Genomic DNA, 18,918 nt, shown 5'->3' with positions numbered 1-18,918 from the left:
GCAATGAAGACCCAACACAGCCAAAAATAAATAAATAAATAAACTTAAAAAAGAAAAAACAATTACAGTATGGGGACTTCCCTGGTGGTTCAGTGGTTAAGACTCCACACTTCCACGGCGGGGGGCCCAGGTTCCATCCCTGGTCGGGGAACTAAGATCCCGCATGCCGCACAGTGCAGCCAAAAATAAATAAATAAAACAAATAAATTTTTAAAACGTGAATGTATGGAATATCACTGAACTGTACACTTTAAAATGGATAAAATGGTAAATTTTGTGTTATGTGTATTTTACCGCAATTCTAAAAAATTTCAATAAAATAAAAATACAGCGATGCCCTACTCTTCGGATCACTCAGATTCCCAGGACAAGGGCTGGGTCCACACGCATCGGGGGGTCCGGAGCCTGCAGAGTCCCCATGAGGTCCGTGACCCCAACACAATTTCCTGCCAACTCTCTAGGGCAATGACTTTTTCCCGCTGATGTGGGGATTTATTTATTTATTTATTTATTTATTTTTTTTTTTATCTTTTATTTTTTATTTTTTTTTTTTGATGATGTGGGGATTTAAAAGAAGATATGATTTAGTCTTCCTCAAAATTAACACTTCATTTTGGATCAGAACCACGAAAAGATAATGAGTAAGCAAAATCTCTACTTACCTCATCATATGTGCGTGAGAAGACAATTCCACTGAATTTCCAGAACTCTGCCCAGAAGTCCGAATATGACTCAACTGACCAATGATATAAGTCATCGTAATTTTCTGAAACAAAAAAGAAAGAAAAAAAAGGCACATAACTCCAACAAATCTTAGGAGGAAAGTCTTGGTTCAGTGATAAGATGGATACACCTGAGGAGTTATGTGTGTCTGAGGGGTACAAAGGCACCTGATGAGAGAGGGTCTTGGGAGTGCAGGGCATCTTAGTTTCTGTTAAAGCAAACCCACCACCGCTAGTCCCCAAATGAACAAAAGTCACGAGGCGGTGATTTTATATCTTAACCAGCATGCCTAAAACCATGGACTCTGGACCCAGAAGGCCTGGGTTCAAATCCTGGCTTGGCCATTTATTAGCTGCGAGGCCTCAGGCAATCTATGTAAGTGCTTTTTAAGTCACCTTGGTCCTCACAAATTGCCAAGAGCTCCAGCACCAAAAACTCCTCTGGGCTGACACAAGAGATGGAGCAGGGCCTCCCCTGAAGACCTGGACAGCCCATCATCACACAGGGCACCACCACCGCATCCGGGAGGGCGGAGGATGTAACCAGCCTGCCGACCCGGGGAGCGAGCAGTCACAGCGGCATCTCAGCATCGCGAGGACCCCAGCGGACGGCGGAGAAGCGGGTGGGCTTTGAGCGGACACTCTCCCACCGTCCACGACTCAGCCAAGGGATCGACACGATTCTCCAGCCGAGCAGGGGCTCCTGGGGCTTCTGCCCACGCGTGTCTCCCGCCGTCCCCCCCCAGCTCAGAGGCTGCGATCTGGAAGCCCGGGGGACGGACCACAGGCACGTTTAGTTCAGTCTGCGCGATGCTCAGGAACTGAATGGGATGAAGTTAAATTCGGTTTCCAAATGAAGTGCAGGACTTCTGGCTTCTCCTGAGAAGACAGGACATCTGGCCACGGAAGCCGGCCAACGAGTGTCGCCTCCTGGTATTTACGTCCCTGTGTCGTCCCCTCCCCCGGCTGAGCCGGACTGTTAAGGAAATGACCGAGTGCACCTTGTGAGGCTGGGTCATAAGGTCCTAAGGACACCGCAGCTTCCGCCTTGATCACTTGCTCTGCAGGAAGCCGGTGGCCATGTTGTGAGGACACTCAAGCAGTCCTAGGCGGCGTGAAACGGAGGCCTCCCGTCCACGACCAGCACTGACTCACTGCCACGGGAGCCGGCCCCTGGGAAGCCCCAGCCCACGGGTGGATGCAGCCGCAGGAGACCCAGAGCCAGAACCACCAGCTAAGCCACTCCCGGAAGCCTGGCCCGTGGAAACTGAGAAATACTAAACATTTACCGTTGTTTCATGTCACCAAGTCTTGGGGTGATCTGCAATGCAGCAAGAGGTAGCTAATGCCCTGTCACTCCACACGGTGACAATCAGCTCAAGCAGGTAACAGCTGCCCCACCTGGCCCTTCACACACATGCGAGAGGCAACCTAACACAGCAGTGACGAGCACTGAGCCCAGCTCCACCACTCACAGCTGCGAGATCTCACCCAAGACTTTGAGCTTCCACTTTCTCAGCTGGGAAATGAGATCAAAGCCGCAGCTCCTTGGCCAGGTTACTGAGGATTAAGTTAGTTAATCCGCATCAAGTTCCTGAATGGGGCCTGGCGTGCAGGAAGTGCTCACTAACTATTAGCTGTTATTAATACCCCTGTCACCTGCCGGGTCCCTGCAGGCACCCGAGTTTGTAAGCCTCACCTGCCACTTCACCTGCTTCCTCCTCTCCAGCTGTGAGAATGAATCCTGACCAGCCTACACCTTCAAGTCTCAGCTCAAGATCCTGCCAGCGCCCTTCAACAGCATCCTGAGAGACCCAGCGCTCAGCAGGCGGACAGCACCCACCCCTACGCCCGCAGCTCAGCGCTGCTACCTCTGCACGAGCCTTCTCCCCGCAAGTACACCTGAGCTGCTGGAGAACAGAGACCAAGCCTTCTATTTGTCGGCCAGCTCTGTCCCAGACGCTGGCACGCAGAGGCGAGCTGCAGTCTGTGGTATAAAGACACTTGAGGACTTCCCTGGCGGTCCAGTGGTTAAGACTCCACACTTCCACTGCAGGGGGCACAGGTTCGATCCCTGGTCAGGGAACTAAGATCCTGCATGCTGCTCAGCCAAAAAAAAAAAAAAATGCTCACAAATAAATGAACAGGCAAGACAGGCTGAAAGTCCAAATTACATGCACTTGGAGAGCAGAGGAAAGGAGAAAACGGTCAGAGAGAATAATCAGAGAGAATGCAGCATTTGAGTTGGCTCTTAAAGCAAAGACCAAAACGTCCAGGGCCAGGCCCACGGGAAGGAGAAGCACGGTGGGTTAACCATCAGGCGTGGGAGAGGAGGAAAAGAAAAAAACCAAGGTCTAAGCCACCCCCAGACCAAGAGAGGAGCCCCACGCAGCTCAGCTGATGCCGTCATGTGAGGACACAGACCCAGCATTACGGGCCTTTGGGTTTTCAAAAGAAGTTGCAAATCTTACTTTTCCTATGCGGTCTTTCAGCGTGTGAGCCGCCCGAACTAAGTCTGCAGGCCGGACATGGCCCGCAGGCCACCAGTCCCAGCCGTGAAGGGCAGAGAGGAGCTGGGCAGGCAGACTGGGAGCAACTGGTGTCTCTGCCAGTGTCTACTGAGCAAACCCCCCAGGCCAGGTGCGGGCGGGCGCTCGGCCCGATCATCTGTCACCCAGTGATACGGGTCCTCTCATTACGCCCATTTTACAGGTGAGGAAACCAAGGCTCGGGAGATCGGGTGACTTCCTTCTGATCACACAGCTAGGAAGTGGTGGAGCCACTTCAAAATCCCGGTAGTCAGATTACAGCGCGGTCTCACGCACCTCACAGGACTGCCCTTCTGTGAAATCATCCTGTAAAGCAGCAGGGGGAACAGCTGGCAGAGGAAAGAGAGCCGGAACCAAGGCACGGTAACACAGAAGAAGAATGCAGTTCCACTCCTGGCTCTTCCTAGGAAGCAAGTCGGTCCCCCAGGGACTTCCCTGGCAGTCCAGTGGTTAGGACTCTGTGCTCTCACTGCCGAGTGCCTGGGTTCCATCCCTGGTCGGGGAACTAAGATGCCACAAGCCGCGCAGTGTGGCAAAAAAAAAAAAAAAAAGTCTATCCCCCAATCCAACACACTTTACCAACTACTACCCGAAAGAAGGCCCAGCGAGTAATAAGCCACACCTGTCTACAGGGGGCTCGCTGCCCAGGGAGCAGGAGGGCGGGAGAGGGATGCAGCTGGGCCAGCCAAGGGACGGAGCTCGGTGGAAGCTATGACACCCCCGTGCTGTGGAGGACTTGGAAGCTGCCAGGCGGCAGGGTTTGCAAATCCACGGTCAACAAGGAGCCACTGTAAGCCCTGGAGCCCAGGCGTGACAGAGTCAGACGTGTACATCCAGACTGCTCTGGCAAAGCCCGCACGCAGGCGGTACTGAAGCGCAGAGGGAGGAGAAGCAGGAAGCAGGAAAACCTACCAGTTCAGGGAAGAGGAAACGAGGGCCCCAGGGGAGAGGCTGACACTGGGCTGGAAAGGGGACGATGTAAGAAGTCAGACGACTCCCGTCTCCATTTCTGTGAGGCTCCCTGAGAACTGTGATGCCCCCAACAGAAACACAGGAGTCCCTGCGGCCAGCGGAGGGGGCCAGAAGAGGAGGGAAAGGGCCATCATGAGTTGAAAACCCCTGAGGCGGGGAGAGTGCAGAAGGTAGGTGGACCAGCCAGGTAGATGCGGGGGGAGAGCGTCTCATCCGGAAAAGGGCCTCCTCGCCCAGGTCCACACCCAGCCAGGTGGCTCCTGAGGCCAGGGCGGCAGCTGGAAGGGGGGCCCTTGACTAGGTTCGGTTTGGGGCTGGGAGTGTAAACACGTGAGGGGACGGAGTTCGGCCCCAGTCCCAGAGGCAGGCTCCCACCTGACCATCCTTCTCCCCAGTGCCCAGAATCCATGCTGGCCTCTAGCAGGGTCAGCCTGGGGGGGATGAGGGGGCAGCACGAGGTACTATTGGCCGACAAGTGACTCCCCACCAACAGAAGGGAAGAGCTAAAAGTCAGAAAGGCCCTGGGTCGGGGAGGAAGCCCCCAAGGTTGGACGGCAAGACCCCAGGGAGCACACCTCACAGATAGGAACGCCTAGCAAGGGACCCCTCAGTCCACAGGGGCTCCAGGACCAGATGGGGAACGCTCTCCGGGAGATGGAGGCCGCAGTGAAGAGGAGACCGGCTCCCTGAAAGCAGAGGAGGTGACAACCCGCACAGACAAGGGGGCAAAACCGCACAGTCAGAAGATGTCCCACCCCTGGGGAGGGGCCCCCCCGTCCAGTGGCTCGTCCAACCCCCAGAGGAGGGAAACTGGAAATCAGGAGACCGTTCCAACAACTAGAAGGGACCCTGACACCAACGCCCAGAAAAAGGCGGCGCCCGGGACCCCAGGAGGAGGGTCCCTCTGTCGGGTGGTCCCTCGGACCCCCAAGGGGGGAGCCCGATTTTTGGAAGCTTCTGGCCCCGGGAGGTGGCCGGGGAGCCCCCAGGACGCGCGCCCCGCACTCACCCAGCGCCAGGCCGTAGGCGGCGCCCACGACCGCCCGGAAGCGGTCCATCTGCGTGTTCTTCTTGCTGTCAGGCTCCCACATCACCTGGCACTCCAGGATCTCCTCCCGCCCAGTCCGCGGCTCCTTGGACATGGCTGCGACGGGGACGACCGGCGGGAAGGCCGGGGCTGCGCGGGGATGGGGACCGGGCCGCGGGCGGCGGCGGAAGCCGGGGCGCGGGACACGAGGCCCAGCGGAGCGGCCGACGTGGAGCAACTGCAAGAGGAGATGCAGCCCTAACTGTACTCTCAGCAAGCCCCGCCCCCGAAGGCCCCGCCTACCGGAGTCCCTGTTCCGCCCCGAGTGTAACCCTCCGCGGGCGCCGCGCCTCGCAAAGGAGTGCTGCCGCCGCCGGGACTAGAGCCTGAGCCCGCCGACCGGGTGGGGCTGCGCAGGCGCGTTGGGCCCGGTCTCCCCGACCTCACCTGGAGAACGAAGGGGTTAAAGCAGCGCCGGAGGGCAAGAGCCAGAGGCCGCCGGCTCGTTCATATGTTCATTCATTCCCGATTGATTTATTCTTCCTGCCCTTATTTACCGAGCGCCTGCTGGGTACCGGACACTGTGCGGGCTTTGCAGATACAGCACAGAGCGAAGCAAAATTCCTGCCCTCTGTCAACAAGAGATAAGGGGTGAGGGACAGGTGTGGAGAGAAGCGGAGTCAATCAACAAATATTATACATTATATATATGTCATACATAGTATAATATATACAATAGAAAACAGTATACCAATGAGTATCATAATATACATAATAGAGTAATATGTAGATTATCACTCATATAATAAAAGGTAATAAGTGTTATGAAAAATCAGGGGAGGGTAGAAAACATGGGAGGAGTGTTTCTATTTAAAAAAGATTGTCAGGAAGTGAGAGAGTGGCATGGACATATATACACTACCAAACGTAAAATAGATAGCTAGTGGGAAGCAGCCGCATAGCACAGGGAGATCAGCTCGGTGGTTTGTGACCACCTAGAGGGGTGGGATAGGGAGGGTGGGAGGGAGGGAGACGCAAGAGGGAAGAGATATGGGAACATATGTATATGTATAACTGATTCACTCTGTTATAAAGCAGAAACTAGCACACCATTGTAAAGCAATTATACTCCAATAAATATGTTAAAAAAAAAAAAAGGTCAGGGAAGGTCCCATTAAAAAGGGTACTTCTATCGATAACTTGAAGAAGGAGTGAGCTATTTAGTATCTGGGAGAAAAGTTTCCAGGCAGAGGGAACAGCAGGTGCTAGGGTCCTGAGGCAGGAGAGTGTTGGACGTGGTTAGTGAACTAGCAGGAAGGCCAATGTCTTTCACTAGAGAGACCTAGAGTAGAAAACAAGGTCAATAAAGGAAGAGGTGGAAGCTCAGGTGGGTCCTGGAGACCGTTGAGGACTTTGGTTTTACCCTGGGTGACATGAGACCATTGGAAGGTGGTGAACAGAAGGACATGCTCTGACTATAGCTGTCGTAGGAATCCCTCTGGCTGCTGTGTTGAGAATAGCCTTCAGGAAGTAAGGACATAAGCAGGGGGGGCTGGTTACGATGATGTTGCAAGAGATGATGGTGGCTGTGGAGATGGAGAGAAAAATGGGATGGGATGTATTTTGAAGTTTTATTTACTGTAATCTTACTGCACGCTGGGACCTTCCCATATTCCTCGTCGTTCTTTATTCTAACAGCAACCCAATCAGCTTCCCCCAAGTACAGTTTTTTGCAGTGTTGGAGTTGTAGGAAACAACCCCCTACCTCCACCACTTAATCTTAAATAGTGTCCATCTCCCAGTCACGACAAAGAAACATAGATTCTAACTTAGGACAGGGTGCTTCCAGAATATCCCCCTCCCCTGACCTCCAAGTTCTGGACCAATTCTAGCTCCGTCTGCAAGTCATCTCCTTTGTGAAAGCCTGAGTCCATCTCAACCCAGAAGAAGACTCATCTACGAGGGATTCATGTATATATGTTCATCCCTTTAACACTGGAATGCACATTCCGCAGGAGCAAAAACCCTGTCTAACTGGTCACCACAAGGTCCCCAGAGCCCGATCCATAGTAGGAACTCAAGAAACATTCATTCATTCAGAAATGCCCAGTGAGTAAATCCTGTGGGCTAGCAAGGGCGGGGAGCAGGGGGTGTGAGGAGTTCCACGGTGTCAGGCATAGACCCAGCCCTCATGGGGCACGGAATTCCAGAGCTTCACCAGCGGGCCGACAATTTCTCTTGGAACAGGAGGAGGGCTGGACTTATACACCTGACAGCCTCTTGGTTCATTCTTAATTCCTTCACCTCGGCGCCCCCCAACCAGGCACAGCACCTATAGGAGAACCCAAGGAGAAGTAAGCTATAGTCAAAATAATTGGCTAAGCCGAGGTCTCCTGGGATCCCAGGCTCGGCCGATGTTCTTTCTGCTTGCCCCACGTTGGCCACCAATGTTTCCGTTGAACTCAGTGGTCTTGAAATGGGTTTGTCCACATACACCTCTAAAAATAATTTTGAAAAATTGTGTTCTCTCTTGCATAATCTCTAGTGGACATTTAACATTTTTCATCATAAATACAAATATTAAATTCTGAAAACTTAAAAAAAAAATTAACAGACTACTTGCCATCACCCCTTGACACTCTCACCCTTTTCAGGCCCCTCCTCACTACCCCATATCCTTCTTAGCAAGCTCAGAGAGGAGGAAAAGGAAGAGATTCAAGAAAGTTCTTCCCGTTTAAAATGAAACAAGGCTTCCCTGGTGGCGCAGTGGTTGAGAATCTGCCTGCCAATGCAGGGGACACAGGTTCGAGCCCTGGTCCGGGAAGATCCCACATGCCGCGGAGGAGCTGGGCCCGTGAGCCACAATTACTGAGCCTGCGCGTCTGGAGCCTGTGCTCTGCAACAAGAGAGGCCGCGATAGTGAGAGGCCCGCGCACCGCGATGAAGAGTGGCCCCCACCTGCCGCAACTAGAGAAAGCCCTCGCACAGAAACGAAGACTCAACACAGTCATAAATAAATAAATAAATAAATAAAAGACCGTGAATTTCTTTAAAAAAAAAAAAAAAAGAAACAGAGTTGGGGAGGGATAAATTAGGAGTTTGGGATTAACATATACAGACTACTATATATAAAATAGATAACCAACAAGGACGTACTGTATAGCACAAGGAACTCTACTCAATATTCGATAATAACCTCTATGGGAAAAGAATCTGAAAAAGAGTGGATAGATGTATATGTACCACAATCATGTTGCTGTACACCTGAAACTGACACAACATTGTAAATCAACTATACTCCAATAGAAAATAAAAATTAAATTAAAAATAAATAAATAAAATGGGAACAGAGCTGAAAGGACTTTCCTTTACCAAGAATCTTAAACTGTCTGTGGGTGACCTCCCTTGGGTCTCTACAATTCCCATCTTCCCGATGTACCAGTAGCTTATTTATTTATTTTTGTTAATTCTTGGCTCTGCTTTTTAAAAATATTTATTTTTATTTATTTATTTGTTTGTGCCAGGTCTTAGTTGCGGCACATGGGATCGTCGTTGTAGCAGGGGGCTCTGAGTTGCGGCTTGCGGGATCTAGTTCCCCAACCGGGGATTGAACCCGGGCCCCCTGCATGGGGAGGGCGGAGTCTTAACCACTGGACCGCCAGGGAAGTCCCACCAGTTGCTTATTTTTGGTTTAACGATTCAAATGGATACTATTTAGACACCACACGCCTGATCTGTAATTCCCCAGGGTATGCTAGCTGCTTCCAAAAAAAATGTTAAAGGATATAGAAATTTGCCAGACCAAATGCACTTACATTGTTATCAGAGGGCTGACCTCACAGTCACTTCTTTGGACTCTCCCCTCCACGTATAAGGTCCCCTATGTTCCTTTTTATTTCTCCCACTGTCGAATGCGTTAAGTTAGATTTTCCATGTTTCAAAGTCCTCACTATTATACACTTGACGGTTAACCAATAGAGTAAATTATGCATCCATATTGAGTCCTCTGGAATATGTTGAAGCAGTTTCATGTGAAAGGCATGAGTATTTGCAAATACCAAGGAATTTTTTTTTTTAAGGCCCAAACTGAGGGTCTAGAAGAGGAGCGGCACCCACACTTGACACAGAAGCCAAGATGAAAAGAGGTTTCGACAACATGAAATTCATGTTTCTCTTAACCCTTTCACTTCCCACCCTGAGAGGCCTCTGTTCACCCTGGTACTTTCATCACGCATGTGCGCTGGGCTAGACCACCTGATCTGAAGCCATGAGTAATGTGAAGCCATCAGTAATAACTAGGGAGGGTCAGATCCCCAGGCCAGAACCCCTCTGTCACCACTCCTGTGTCTCAGGGGTCCACGACGACAGGGAAGACAAGAACTGAAGATTCTCCACCTAAATAAAGCATCCACCCCAGTGCTGATCTTCGGGAAGAACCTCCCAGTCAGAAGGCATAGCAAGTGCAAAGGCCCTGAGTCAAATGGTAGCGACCATGCAGGGCCTTGGAAGGCCACGGGGTCAGGACTTCAGATTTTATTCAAAGTGTGATGAGAAGCCATCTGGAAAGTGTTGAGCAGGGGAGTGATGGGACCTACATTTCCAAAGGATTATTCTAGCTGCTATGTGGTAACAGAGTGAATGGGATTGGGTTTGAGGGGGTGGGACAGAGTGCAAGCAGAGAGGCCTGTTAGGGGGATGTTGCTGGACAGGTGGAGACGCTGAAAGGAGGAGACTGTATATATGTATCATAGATAGGAACACTGCAGACAAGATTACAGCGTCTTTCCACATCTGCTCCATGGATTCCATTGCATGACTATCCCATCATTTACTTATCCCTATTCATATGTGTATGATATATATATGATATAATGTGAATATATACAGGTATCATATATATCTGATATGTATATGATATATGATACCTATCTATAGGTCTATATACCTATCTACAAATATAAGCTTCTGTAGGTACACATCTTTATTTTATTATTATTATTATTTTTGACTGCGTTGGGTCTTCGTTGCTGTGCGTGGGCTTCCTCTCGTTGCAGCGAGAGGGGGCTACTCTTCATTGCGGTGCATGGGCTTCTCATTGTGGTGGCTTCTCTTGTTGCGGAGCACGAGCTTTAGGCATGCGGGCTCAGTAGTTGTGGCACGCGGGCTCAGTAGTTGTGGCACACAGGCTTAATTGCTCCGCAGCGTGTGGGATCTTTCCAGACCAGGGCTTGAACCCATGTCCCCTGCCTTGGCAGGCAGATTCTTAACCACTGCCCCACCAGGGACGTCCCCACATCTTTAACTGTCTATATATAGAGAGAGATAGTTTGGAAGGTAAAACAAGCAGTCCTTGGAGCCCAGACAAGATGAAAGTAAGTTGCAGCAGAAAACTGATTTCCCCCAAGTCCTAACTAAAGGAGTCATGAAGTGGGACTCAAGGAAGAAGAGAGAAGACCTCCTGGGGCAAGAAGCTGGCATATTTTCATTTCCAGCAGCTAGTGCCCAAGAGGTTCTCCCGGGCTGCTCCAGAAGAAAGAGGAAAGGGTTATTCCAATCAGGGACTCAGCCAAGTTCCCTGAGCTTACCAGGTCAAAGGGTTGTTTGAAAATTTGTTTTTCTGGCCTCCATGGTGTGGTTGCCTCAACCCGCCCCGCCCACCCATGGGGATGTGGAAATCGGGAGGATGGTACCCAGGCCAGATGTGCCTGAACTGAAGGCCCAAAGTTCAACCTCTCCACCTCCTCTCCAGACCCAAGAGGAGAGCGGAGGAGAAGACGTGGCCACAGCCCAAGGTCCTCACCAGGAATAGGGGTAAATAAATAGTGAGAGAGTCACCCGATGGAATCCATGGAGCAGATGTCGAAAGACGCTGTAATCTTGTCTGCTGTGTTCCTTTTTATTGGCTGCCCTGTGTGGCATGCTAGATCTTAGCTCCCCGACCAGGGATCAAACCTGTGCCCCCTGCAAGGGAAGGGCAGAGTCTTAACCACTTAACCACCAGGGAAGTCCCTATGTTCCTATTTTTTATAAGGGAAATGTATTCGGTTATTCCTTGCAGTGTTGAAACTTATTATCTTGGTTCACCTTTCCATGCTCTGGCTCCCCCTTAGAATGTCAGCTCCACGAGATCTGGGTCTCTGTCAGTTTTGTTTCATAGCCTAGAGCACAGCCTGGCGCCCCAAGGATGCTCCGTAAAGATACACAGAATAAATAAATAAAGGATGACAGTGTATGTAAATACTTCCAAATGTCCATCCAGGCTCAGAGGTCCCCACTTCAAGCCTTCTCTTTCCTGGAGCCTAGAAAGAACGATTTCCATGGGCACGGTTTGGACATGGAACTCAATCACTCAACAAATTGTTTTTGATGGATACAAAAGCCTAGAATGGCTCAGAGGCTACAGGAGGGAACAAGACAATCACAGCACGCCCTTTCCCCACATACACAAGAGCTTATGAATCAGGGACAGACAGAACAAGATAGAACCCACAAGGTTAACACTCAAAGTCCTCTGGCTGGATGCTCTTCAATAGACTGAATAAGGGCTTCCCTCGTGGCACAGTGGTTAAGAATCCACCTGCCGATGCAGGGAACACGGGTTCGAGCCCTGGTCCAGGAAGATCCCACATGCCGCGGAGCAACTAAGCCCCTGCACCACAACTACTGAGCCTGTGCTCTAGAGTCCGCGAGCCACCACTACTGAGCCCACGTGCCACAACTACTGAGCCCGCGAGCCTAGAGCCCATGCTCCACAACAAGCGAAGCCACCACAATGAGAAGCCCGCGCACTGCAGCAAACAGCAGCCCCCGCTCGCCACAACTAGAGAAAGCCCGCGAGCAGCAACGAAGACGCAACACAGACAAAAATAAATAAATTACATAAATGAATTTAAAAGAAAAAGACTGAATAAGAATAGATTCATGAAGCATATTTTCTGTATTCAAGGAAAAATCAGAAGACTATATTCTTACTCACCAAATCTAATTCAAGAAGATGAAGCCATAAAACCTATTGCGTTTTGTTTGTTTGTTTAAGGCTCTTGACTGCTTTTAATTATTTACGAATTTTCATGACAATTTACCATCCCAGAATATTAAACCTGCATGCAAAGAATGATTATTTGCTATGATTAATGATTTTAAAAACAATACATTGGTATTTATCAAAAACTTTCATACCTGTTCAAAAATATTTTTTATTAACTGCATTATAGCTGGATTAAGTCACTGTTTTGAAAGTGATCACAGCGATTGTGAATGAGGTCAGATGAAGCACAAATTTTTAAAAACCAGTAATATTACTTCACAGTGATGATCTCGGAGAGGCAGCAGTGAGTGGTGGTGTGAAGTGAGATCTAATTCCCTGCCCGGGAACTGAACCTGGGGAGCCTGGATGAAAACCAGGAATCCCAGCCACCACACCCCCTGGCTCTTGCCCCCAGTGAAAAATGCATTTCTCATGGAGGCAAAACTGTAAAAACAGGTACAAAGTGTATTATTAGAGGCACAGCACAACAACAAGTGGGAGAGCACACAGAAAACAGTTTGGTTAAGACAGAAGCAAGGCAGAGATGCACAGCCGGAGAGGAAGGGTGTGGGCGTCCCCCCTAACGAGGAGGACCCCAGTAAAGAGGCGGTTAAGTCATGCATATAGTGCAGTTCTTCCGGGTCTCTGTTCACCTCTGGCCAATTATCTGGTTTCTTTCTCCACACCTGCCCTGCCCTAGGACCCTCCCTAACATGCGTGTGCAACTTCTTTCCAACATGGATTACAGCCCAGACGCCTATGGGACGGCCTTAGCATCACCTATTATGGGGTGGTGCCCCCTCCTTTTTGACCCCCAAGGGGCCTTCCTGCACATGTGCAATGTTTCCCTTGCCCCAAGGATCGGAGATGTATGACCTCTTGATCTTTTAACAGGAGTTACTCCCAGTCTGTTCCTGCCATAAAAATGTCCAATGTCCGGTTATTTACCCTATTTCTATTGCTGGTTTTTATATCGAGGTGCAGGTCTCTAAATATAGACAGGAGTCCGGTCATAAATATGTAGTCCTGGAGCCTGTTTGTCTCTTGCTTCAGCAAATGTAAACAGGGGGCTGGTAATGAATGTCTGGCCTGGAGCCCATCTTCTTCTCCCCGCAGGAAGTGGGAACAGGAGGCCAGTTGTAAATGTCTAGCCTGGAGCCCACCTACCTCCTGCCTCAGTGTGATCTCCTATGAAAGTGCCAAATAAGTACTTTTCTCATGATTTCATTCAGAACTGAAAGCTTTCCTGGATATGTTGAATTTGACATATATTTTGATGAAGGGCAAATACATATAAAAGAGATGAAAGGTGGGTGAATATTTTCTGTGGCATACAGAGGCATGAGCTGAGGCATGGGAAAATACAAGGCTCATTCGGTTAGAAAAAGCATGAGTAGGAGAATGGGATGAAATTTTATCAGTGGCTTTCACATAAAACCTGTTTTTTCATAAGTTGGTAAATCTGGCCAATTCTGCTAACCCAGTGAATTGGTTTTTTGGCACGTTGCATTTGGCAAATTGGTTTTGGATTAATTGGACCACTTCTGGGATCACCTGACATAGACATTTGTTATTAGTTCAACTGTCATCCCCTCCCTTAGGCCTTCCCCAGCCAGCCAACAATTAGATACACCTTCCTTCCCCTTCCCTAGGCTAAAACTATTTCACTCTGCTTCCCTCATAGTCTAAGTCTAAATCATTCTGATTATTAATTTCTTTACTTTTTTCTATTCTGTCTTCTCCCACTGCCATGAAATTTCAGGAAAGCAGGGCCCCTTCTCCTTGTGGTGGCACATGGCAGGCAGAAAATATGTGTCACATGAATGCAAATGTCCCCTACAGCTCACTGATCTCTACCACTTGATAAATGGAATATTTATAAATGGAATATTTGCTGCCATATCAAAAAACAAAGGATGTCACAGTCATCAAAGATTGCAACCCTCCAACGTGAGCTCGTGAGCCCTGAGGAAACTCAGAATGTGAAAATACAGGATACTGGCCCCAGAGCTGAGGTGCATCTCAAAGGAATGATTTCAGTGAGCCCACACTCTTGCATCTTCCCATACATAGAAAAGCGCTAAATCCCTTAATTTGAGATGTCTGGTTTTCTTTAATTAACAAGAATCTTTTGACATTCCCGGCTACCCACCCTTTGTTGCAAAACTCCTGTATATCCTGGCTCCCCCCTCGCCTCCTCGGAGCAGTTTCTTAGAGCTATCTGAGACGCTGTCTCCCGGGCTGCAGTCCTCATTTTGTCCCAAATAAAACTTAACTCGCAGCTCTTACGTTGTGCATTTTTTGAAGGCAAACACCCAGAGGGCACAGGCCACTTTCTTGTGCTTTCTGTACGACACTCAGCCACTCAAGATCACCCGCAACTCGGTGATACACTTCGTACTGGGTTTTAAGACAGCCCGACTCCTTATTAGCCAAGTGCTTCCGGTGAAAGAGGTGTTCCTGCAAGCAGAGGCCTCATTTAATCCTACAGATTTAAACCAGGCATACAAGCCATCTAAGACTTGCCATGGTTTCCTCTCTATATTGTTTTCAACAGGGCAAGAAACAGTGACCAGATGAGGTGACTTGCCACACTCTGGCTTGATTTGGCTTTTTATGTATTTGCAAAGTTCATTCTTCAGAAGCCAGGCTCCCAGGAGAAGGACTCTATTTCCTGAAAAATTGTCTCTGGTGCAGTCAGGGGACACAAATGGTGAAGGAGGGGGTAGATGGTGTAATAAGATGCAGAGAAATCTTATTTACACACACACACACACACACAGCTTCCCCCACCCCCAGTTCATTGTAGGTGGTTACAGTTCAAAATACTGCCCAGACTCTCCACCCTAATGGCCGTTTTCTTCACCCACCGCGCTAATCACCATCTGAAACTAAGTCCTTGGTGTGCCTCCAGGGCAGCACTTGGTTCTTGCCCATCGGTTGCCGGGACAAAGTAGCAGCTCAATAAATACTTACGGGGAGATGAACGATACTGAGGGTTCAGAATTTGTCTGTCTGTATTATAAGTCTCTACTGGGCATTTCTTTTGGAAATTTCGGGCAATTGAAATCTTTCTTTTATTTTTATTAGCGTTCTTTTATTTATTGCGTGCATTTGTACTCGAGATTCTTTTGTTTTTGTTCTTTAAACTTTTAGGATGCCACGAAAGAGTCTGAATTTGCTGGAGGGGGTCCTTAGGGGGAGGGAAAGGGCACTCTGGACAAAGCCGCCGGGCTCTGTCCCTTTCTCCTCCAGCTGGCACGACAGTAGTCTCTTCGGCCTCTCCCAATATACCGGACCCCGCCCCGACCCTAACGGAAGCCTAGCCGGGTACAACCAGCCCAGACAGGAATTCCGCGCCACAGCGGCAGCGGCGGCGGAGGCGGAGGGATCCGGGCCGCACGGTCGAACCACACTCAGACCGCACACTGATTGGCTGGCAGGGAATTGGCCTCGCATCAGCCCAGGCCGTCGCACCGAGGAACGCGGGACACAGCGCCACCAATCGCAAGGCGTTGCGGTGCATCGAGGCCGCGCCTCTCAGCCAATCGTAAAGGGGATTCGGAAAAAGCCGTGCCCAATTGGTGCTGGGCCGCGGGGCGGGGTCATCCTTCGGCCTCTGAGGCGGAGTGCTGTCACCTTGACAACTCAGTCCTGCTGCAACTGTTTGTCTCCCCCAATCCCAGCAGGATATTCACCGTCGACCTCACTGAGTGACAGCCTCGAGCTCGACTTCTGTGGGGCTAAAGGGGGGATTTGCGTCTGAAGTGTCCGGGACATGCTTATCTTTCATGTAGATGTTCAGATGTGTACAGTGGGCTCCTAGCATGTGCGAGACTCAATGCACTGGGGGAATCGGAACCCGACAAAGTCCGGTGGGAAGAAAGTGAACAAATTCATCAGATCACGCAAGTTAGCGAGAGGTGCCCGAAGATAATAAAGTCACAGAATAGAGAGTGGCGGGGGTGGAGGTGAGGAGGGGGCTACTTTTGATGTGGGAATGGTCTGAGTTAACCTTGGGGCTCTTTAGAAGTACAGATGTGATCCGTGCCGGAGGCATTTTTCCACCATCCCCTCTACTTGGCTTTGGCGCAAACAGAGGTGTGGGACCCGCAGACTGGATGCCGCAAACGCAGGTGCCTCCAAGGGGATATGAAGCTCTCCCTGCCCCAACTGGTCCGACCACACTCATTCCCCCTCCTGAAGACAAAATGGGCTTGAGAAGCTATCAGCTTGCCTCTTTAGGGTAGGACCAGGGTATGTTTGTGTTTCGTACACGCACATATCGTAGGTTTCCGAGGTTGTGCTGCGTTGGAGTGAGGTCTGAGGAGCTGAGGGATCTTGCAAAGGTGACTGTGGTCGGATCCCATGACACGACTAAGCGATGCAGGCATTTCAAGGCGGGCCTGTGTCTTGTTGGAGACTTAGATCTTCACTTACTTGCAGCATGTCCCACCTCCCCCAGGACAAAACCTTAGAAAAATGACTCTGCTTTTCCTTACAGGAATTCAATCTTTCAACATTTATGGAGCATTTCTTCTCTAAATAGTAATACACTACCTACCCAAACTCAGAGGCTGAGAAAGAGGACCAAGCCACTTACATTTTTTTGTGCATAGGATTAAAAAAAAGTGAAGAAATGCTGGAACTGGGTTATGAGTTAAATGTCTCTCTTTTTTTCTTTTTGCCACCCAGCTTGTGGGATCTCAGTTCGCTGACCAGGGATTGAACCCATCCGAGGGCAGTGAAAGCATTGAATCTTAACCACTAGACCACCAGGGAACTCCCAGAAATGCCTATTTTAAATGTTTATATTTAATAAAGTAATGCTTTCAATTAATGCTAATTATTTTAATACAATGTTGGAATATATACACAGTGCAATGCTTTGTGGTATTCGGTGGAATTTTTAGGATTTATTAAAGATTTTGATTATTATGTACTTACAACAGAAGGTGTGTTTAAAGTCGTGTGATGAAAATGGTATACCTGCAAAACAGTGAATCTGTGACTGTAGAAATAATCACCCTTAGAGATAAGTTCACAGGCTAACTTGAGACTTTTGTGAAGGTGGGAGCCAGAGCCAAATTAAAATAAATATATACATGTGACTGACAATACTAAAGTAGAAGACGGAGGAAAGTGACACTCCAGTCATATAACTCTAGAAATAAAAAGATAATTTAACCTGGGTTCATAGCTTCTAGCTCTGGTAAGTCTCCATAATGATCTGTTTCCTTTTCTGTTATTTTCTCCAGTTCGGTTCTTTGTCTTTTTTTTTTTTCATTTTTTGGCTATGCCGCGCCGCTTGCAGGATCTCAGTTCCCTGACCGGGGATTGAACCCAGGCCCTTGGCAGTGAAAGCGTCCAGTCCTAACCGCTGGACCACCGGGGAATTCCCATCCAGTTCTGTTCTTTGAAACATTTTCTAAACATACACATATGTATAGAATATGTCTATGTATAGCTTATATTTGCATTCTCAGATTTCTAAAATCAGCTCTTTTTAACGGTGGTATTATTTTCTGACCAGCCTTAGAAACAGAGACTTGCAATCATTGAAATAAAACACTTGCAGAAGAATTTTGACACAGAAAAACAGATATAAGAGAGGAGAGAATTCATTGTCATAATGCAGGGCAAACTGTAGGCACTCAATACGTATTTATTCACAGATGCATTTTTACCCATAATTTGATAGGGGCCTTTGTGACTTTTGTCTAGACCTGAACAGGATTCATCATTTCATCCTTTCTTTAGATTCCTTTTCTTTCTCCAATTGGTTGACACCTAAAGGCTGATTTCATTCTCTTTTATAAGATAACTTCTGTTGGTTTTTGTTTTTGTTTTAAATGAAAGCTTCTTTCTTTACTTATTTTTGGTCGTGTTGGGTCTTCGTTTCTGTGCGAGGGCTTTCTCTAGTTGCGGCGAGCGGGGGCCACTCTTCATCGCGGTGCGCGGGCCTCTCACTGTCGCGGCCTCTCTTGTTACGGAGCACAAGCTCCAGACGCACAGGCTCAGTAGTTGTGGCTCACGGGCCTAGTTGCTCCGCGGCATGTGGGATCTTCCCAGACCAGGGCTCAAACCCGTGTCGCCTGCATTGGCAGGCAGATTCTCAATCACTGTGCCACCAGGGAAGCCCTGTTGGTTATTTTAAATAAATTTATTTATTTTTTTTATTTTTGGCTGCGTTGGGTCTTCATTGCTGCACGCAGGCTTTCTCTAGTTGTGGTGAGCGGGGGCTACTCTTCGTTGCAGTGCGTGGGCTTCTCCTTGCGGTGGCTTCTCTTGTTGCGGAGCACGGGCTCTAGGTGCGTGGGCTTCAGTAGTTGTGGCTCGCGGGCTCAGTAGTTGTGGCTCACGGGCTTAGTTGCTCCGCGGCATGTGGAATCTTCCCGGACCAGGGCTTGAACCCCTGTCCCCTGCATTGACAGACAGATTCTCAACCACTACCCCACCAGGGACGTCCCCACATCTTTAAATGTCTATATATAGAGAGAGATAGTTTGGAAGGTAAAACAAGCAGTCCTTGGAGCCCAGACAAGGTGAAAGTAAGTTGCAGCAGAAAACTGATTTCCCCCAAGTCCTAACTAAAGGAGTCACGAAGTGGGACTCAAGGAA

General features: G+C 49.1%; 1 protein-coding gene across 3 annotated transcripts in view; it reads right to left on the bottom strand.

Moving 5' to 3' along the window:
- Nucleotides 1–18,918, bottom strand: part of BRI3BP (BRI3 binding protein) — a 108,959-nt gene that overhangs the window by 47,364 nt on the left and 42,677 nt on the right. For all 3 annotated transcript variants that reach the window (XM_082353234.1, XM_082353233.1, XM_082353232.1), the window contains exons 3-5: nt 5,828–5,901; nt 5,253–5,508; nt 663–766 (exon numbers count right to left, since the gene is read on the bottom strand). In XM_082353234.1, the coding sequence (XP_082209360.1) occupies nt 663–766; nt 5,253–5,508; nt 5,828–5,901 (434 nt within the window). The remainder of the gene's footprint in view (nt 1–662; nt 767–5,252; nt 5,509–5,827; nt 5,902–18,918) is intronic.

The sequence above is a fragment of the Balaenoptera borealis genome (genome assembly GCF_965194805.1).
Source record: "Balaenoptera borealis genome assembly, chromosome: 14".
NCBI lineage: Eukaryota > Metazoa > Chordata > Mammalia > Artiodactyla > Balaenopteridae > Balaenoptera > Balaenoptera borealis.
Note: the sequence above shows the minus strand (reverse complement) of the source record. Positions and strands in the feature narration are given on the sequence as shown.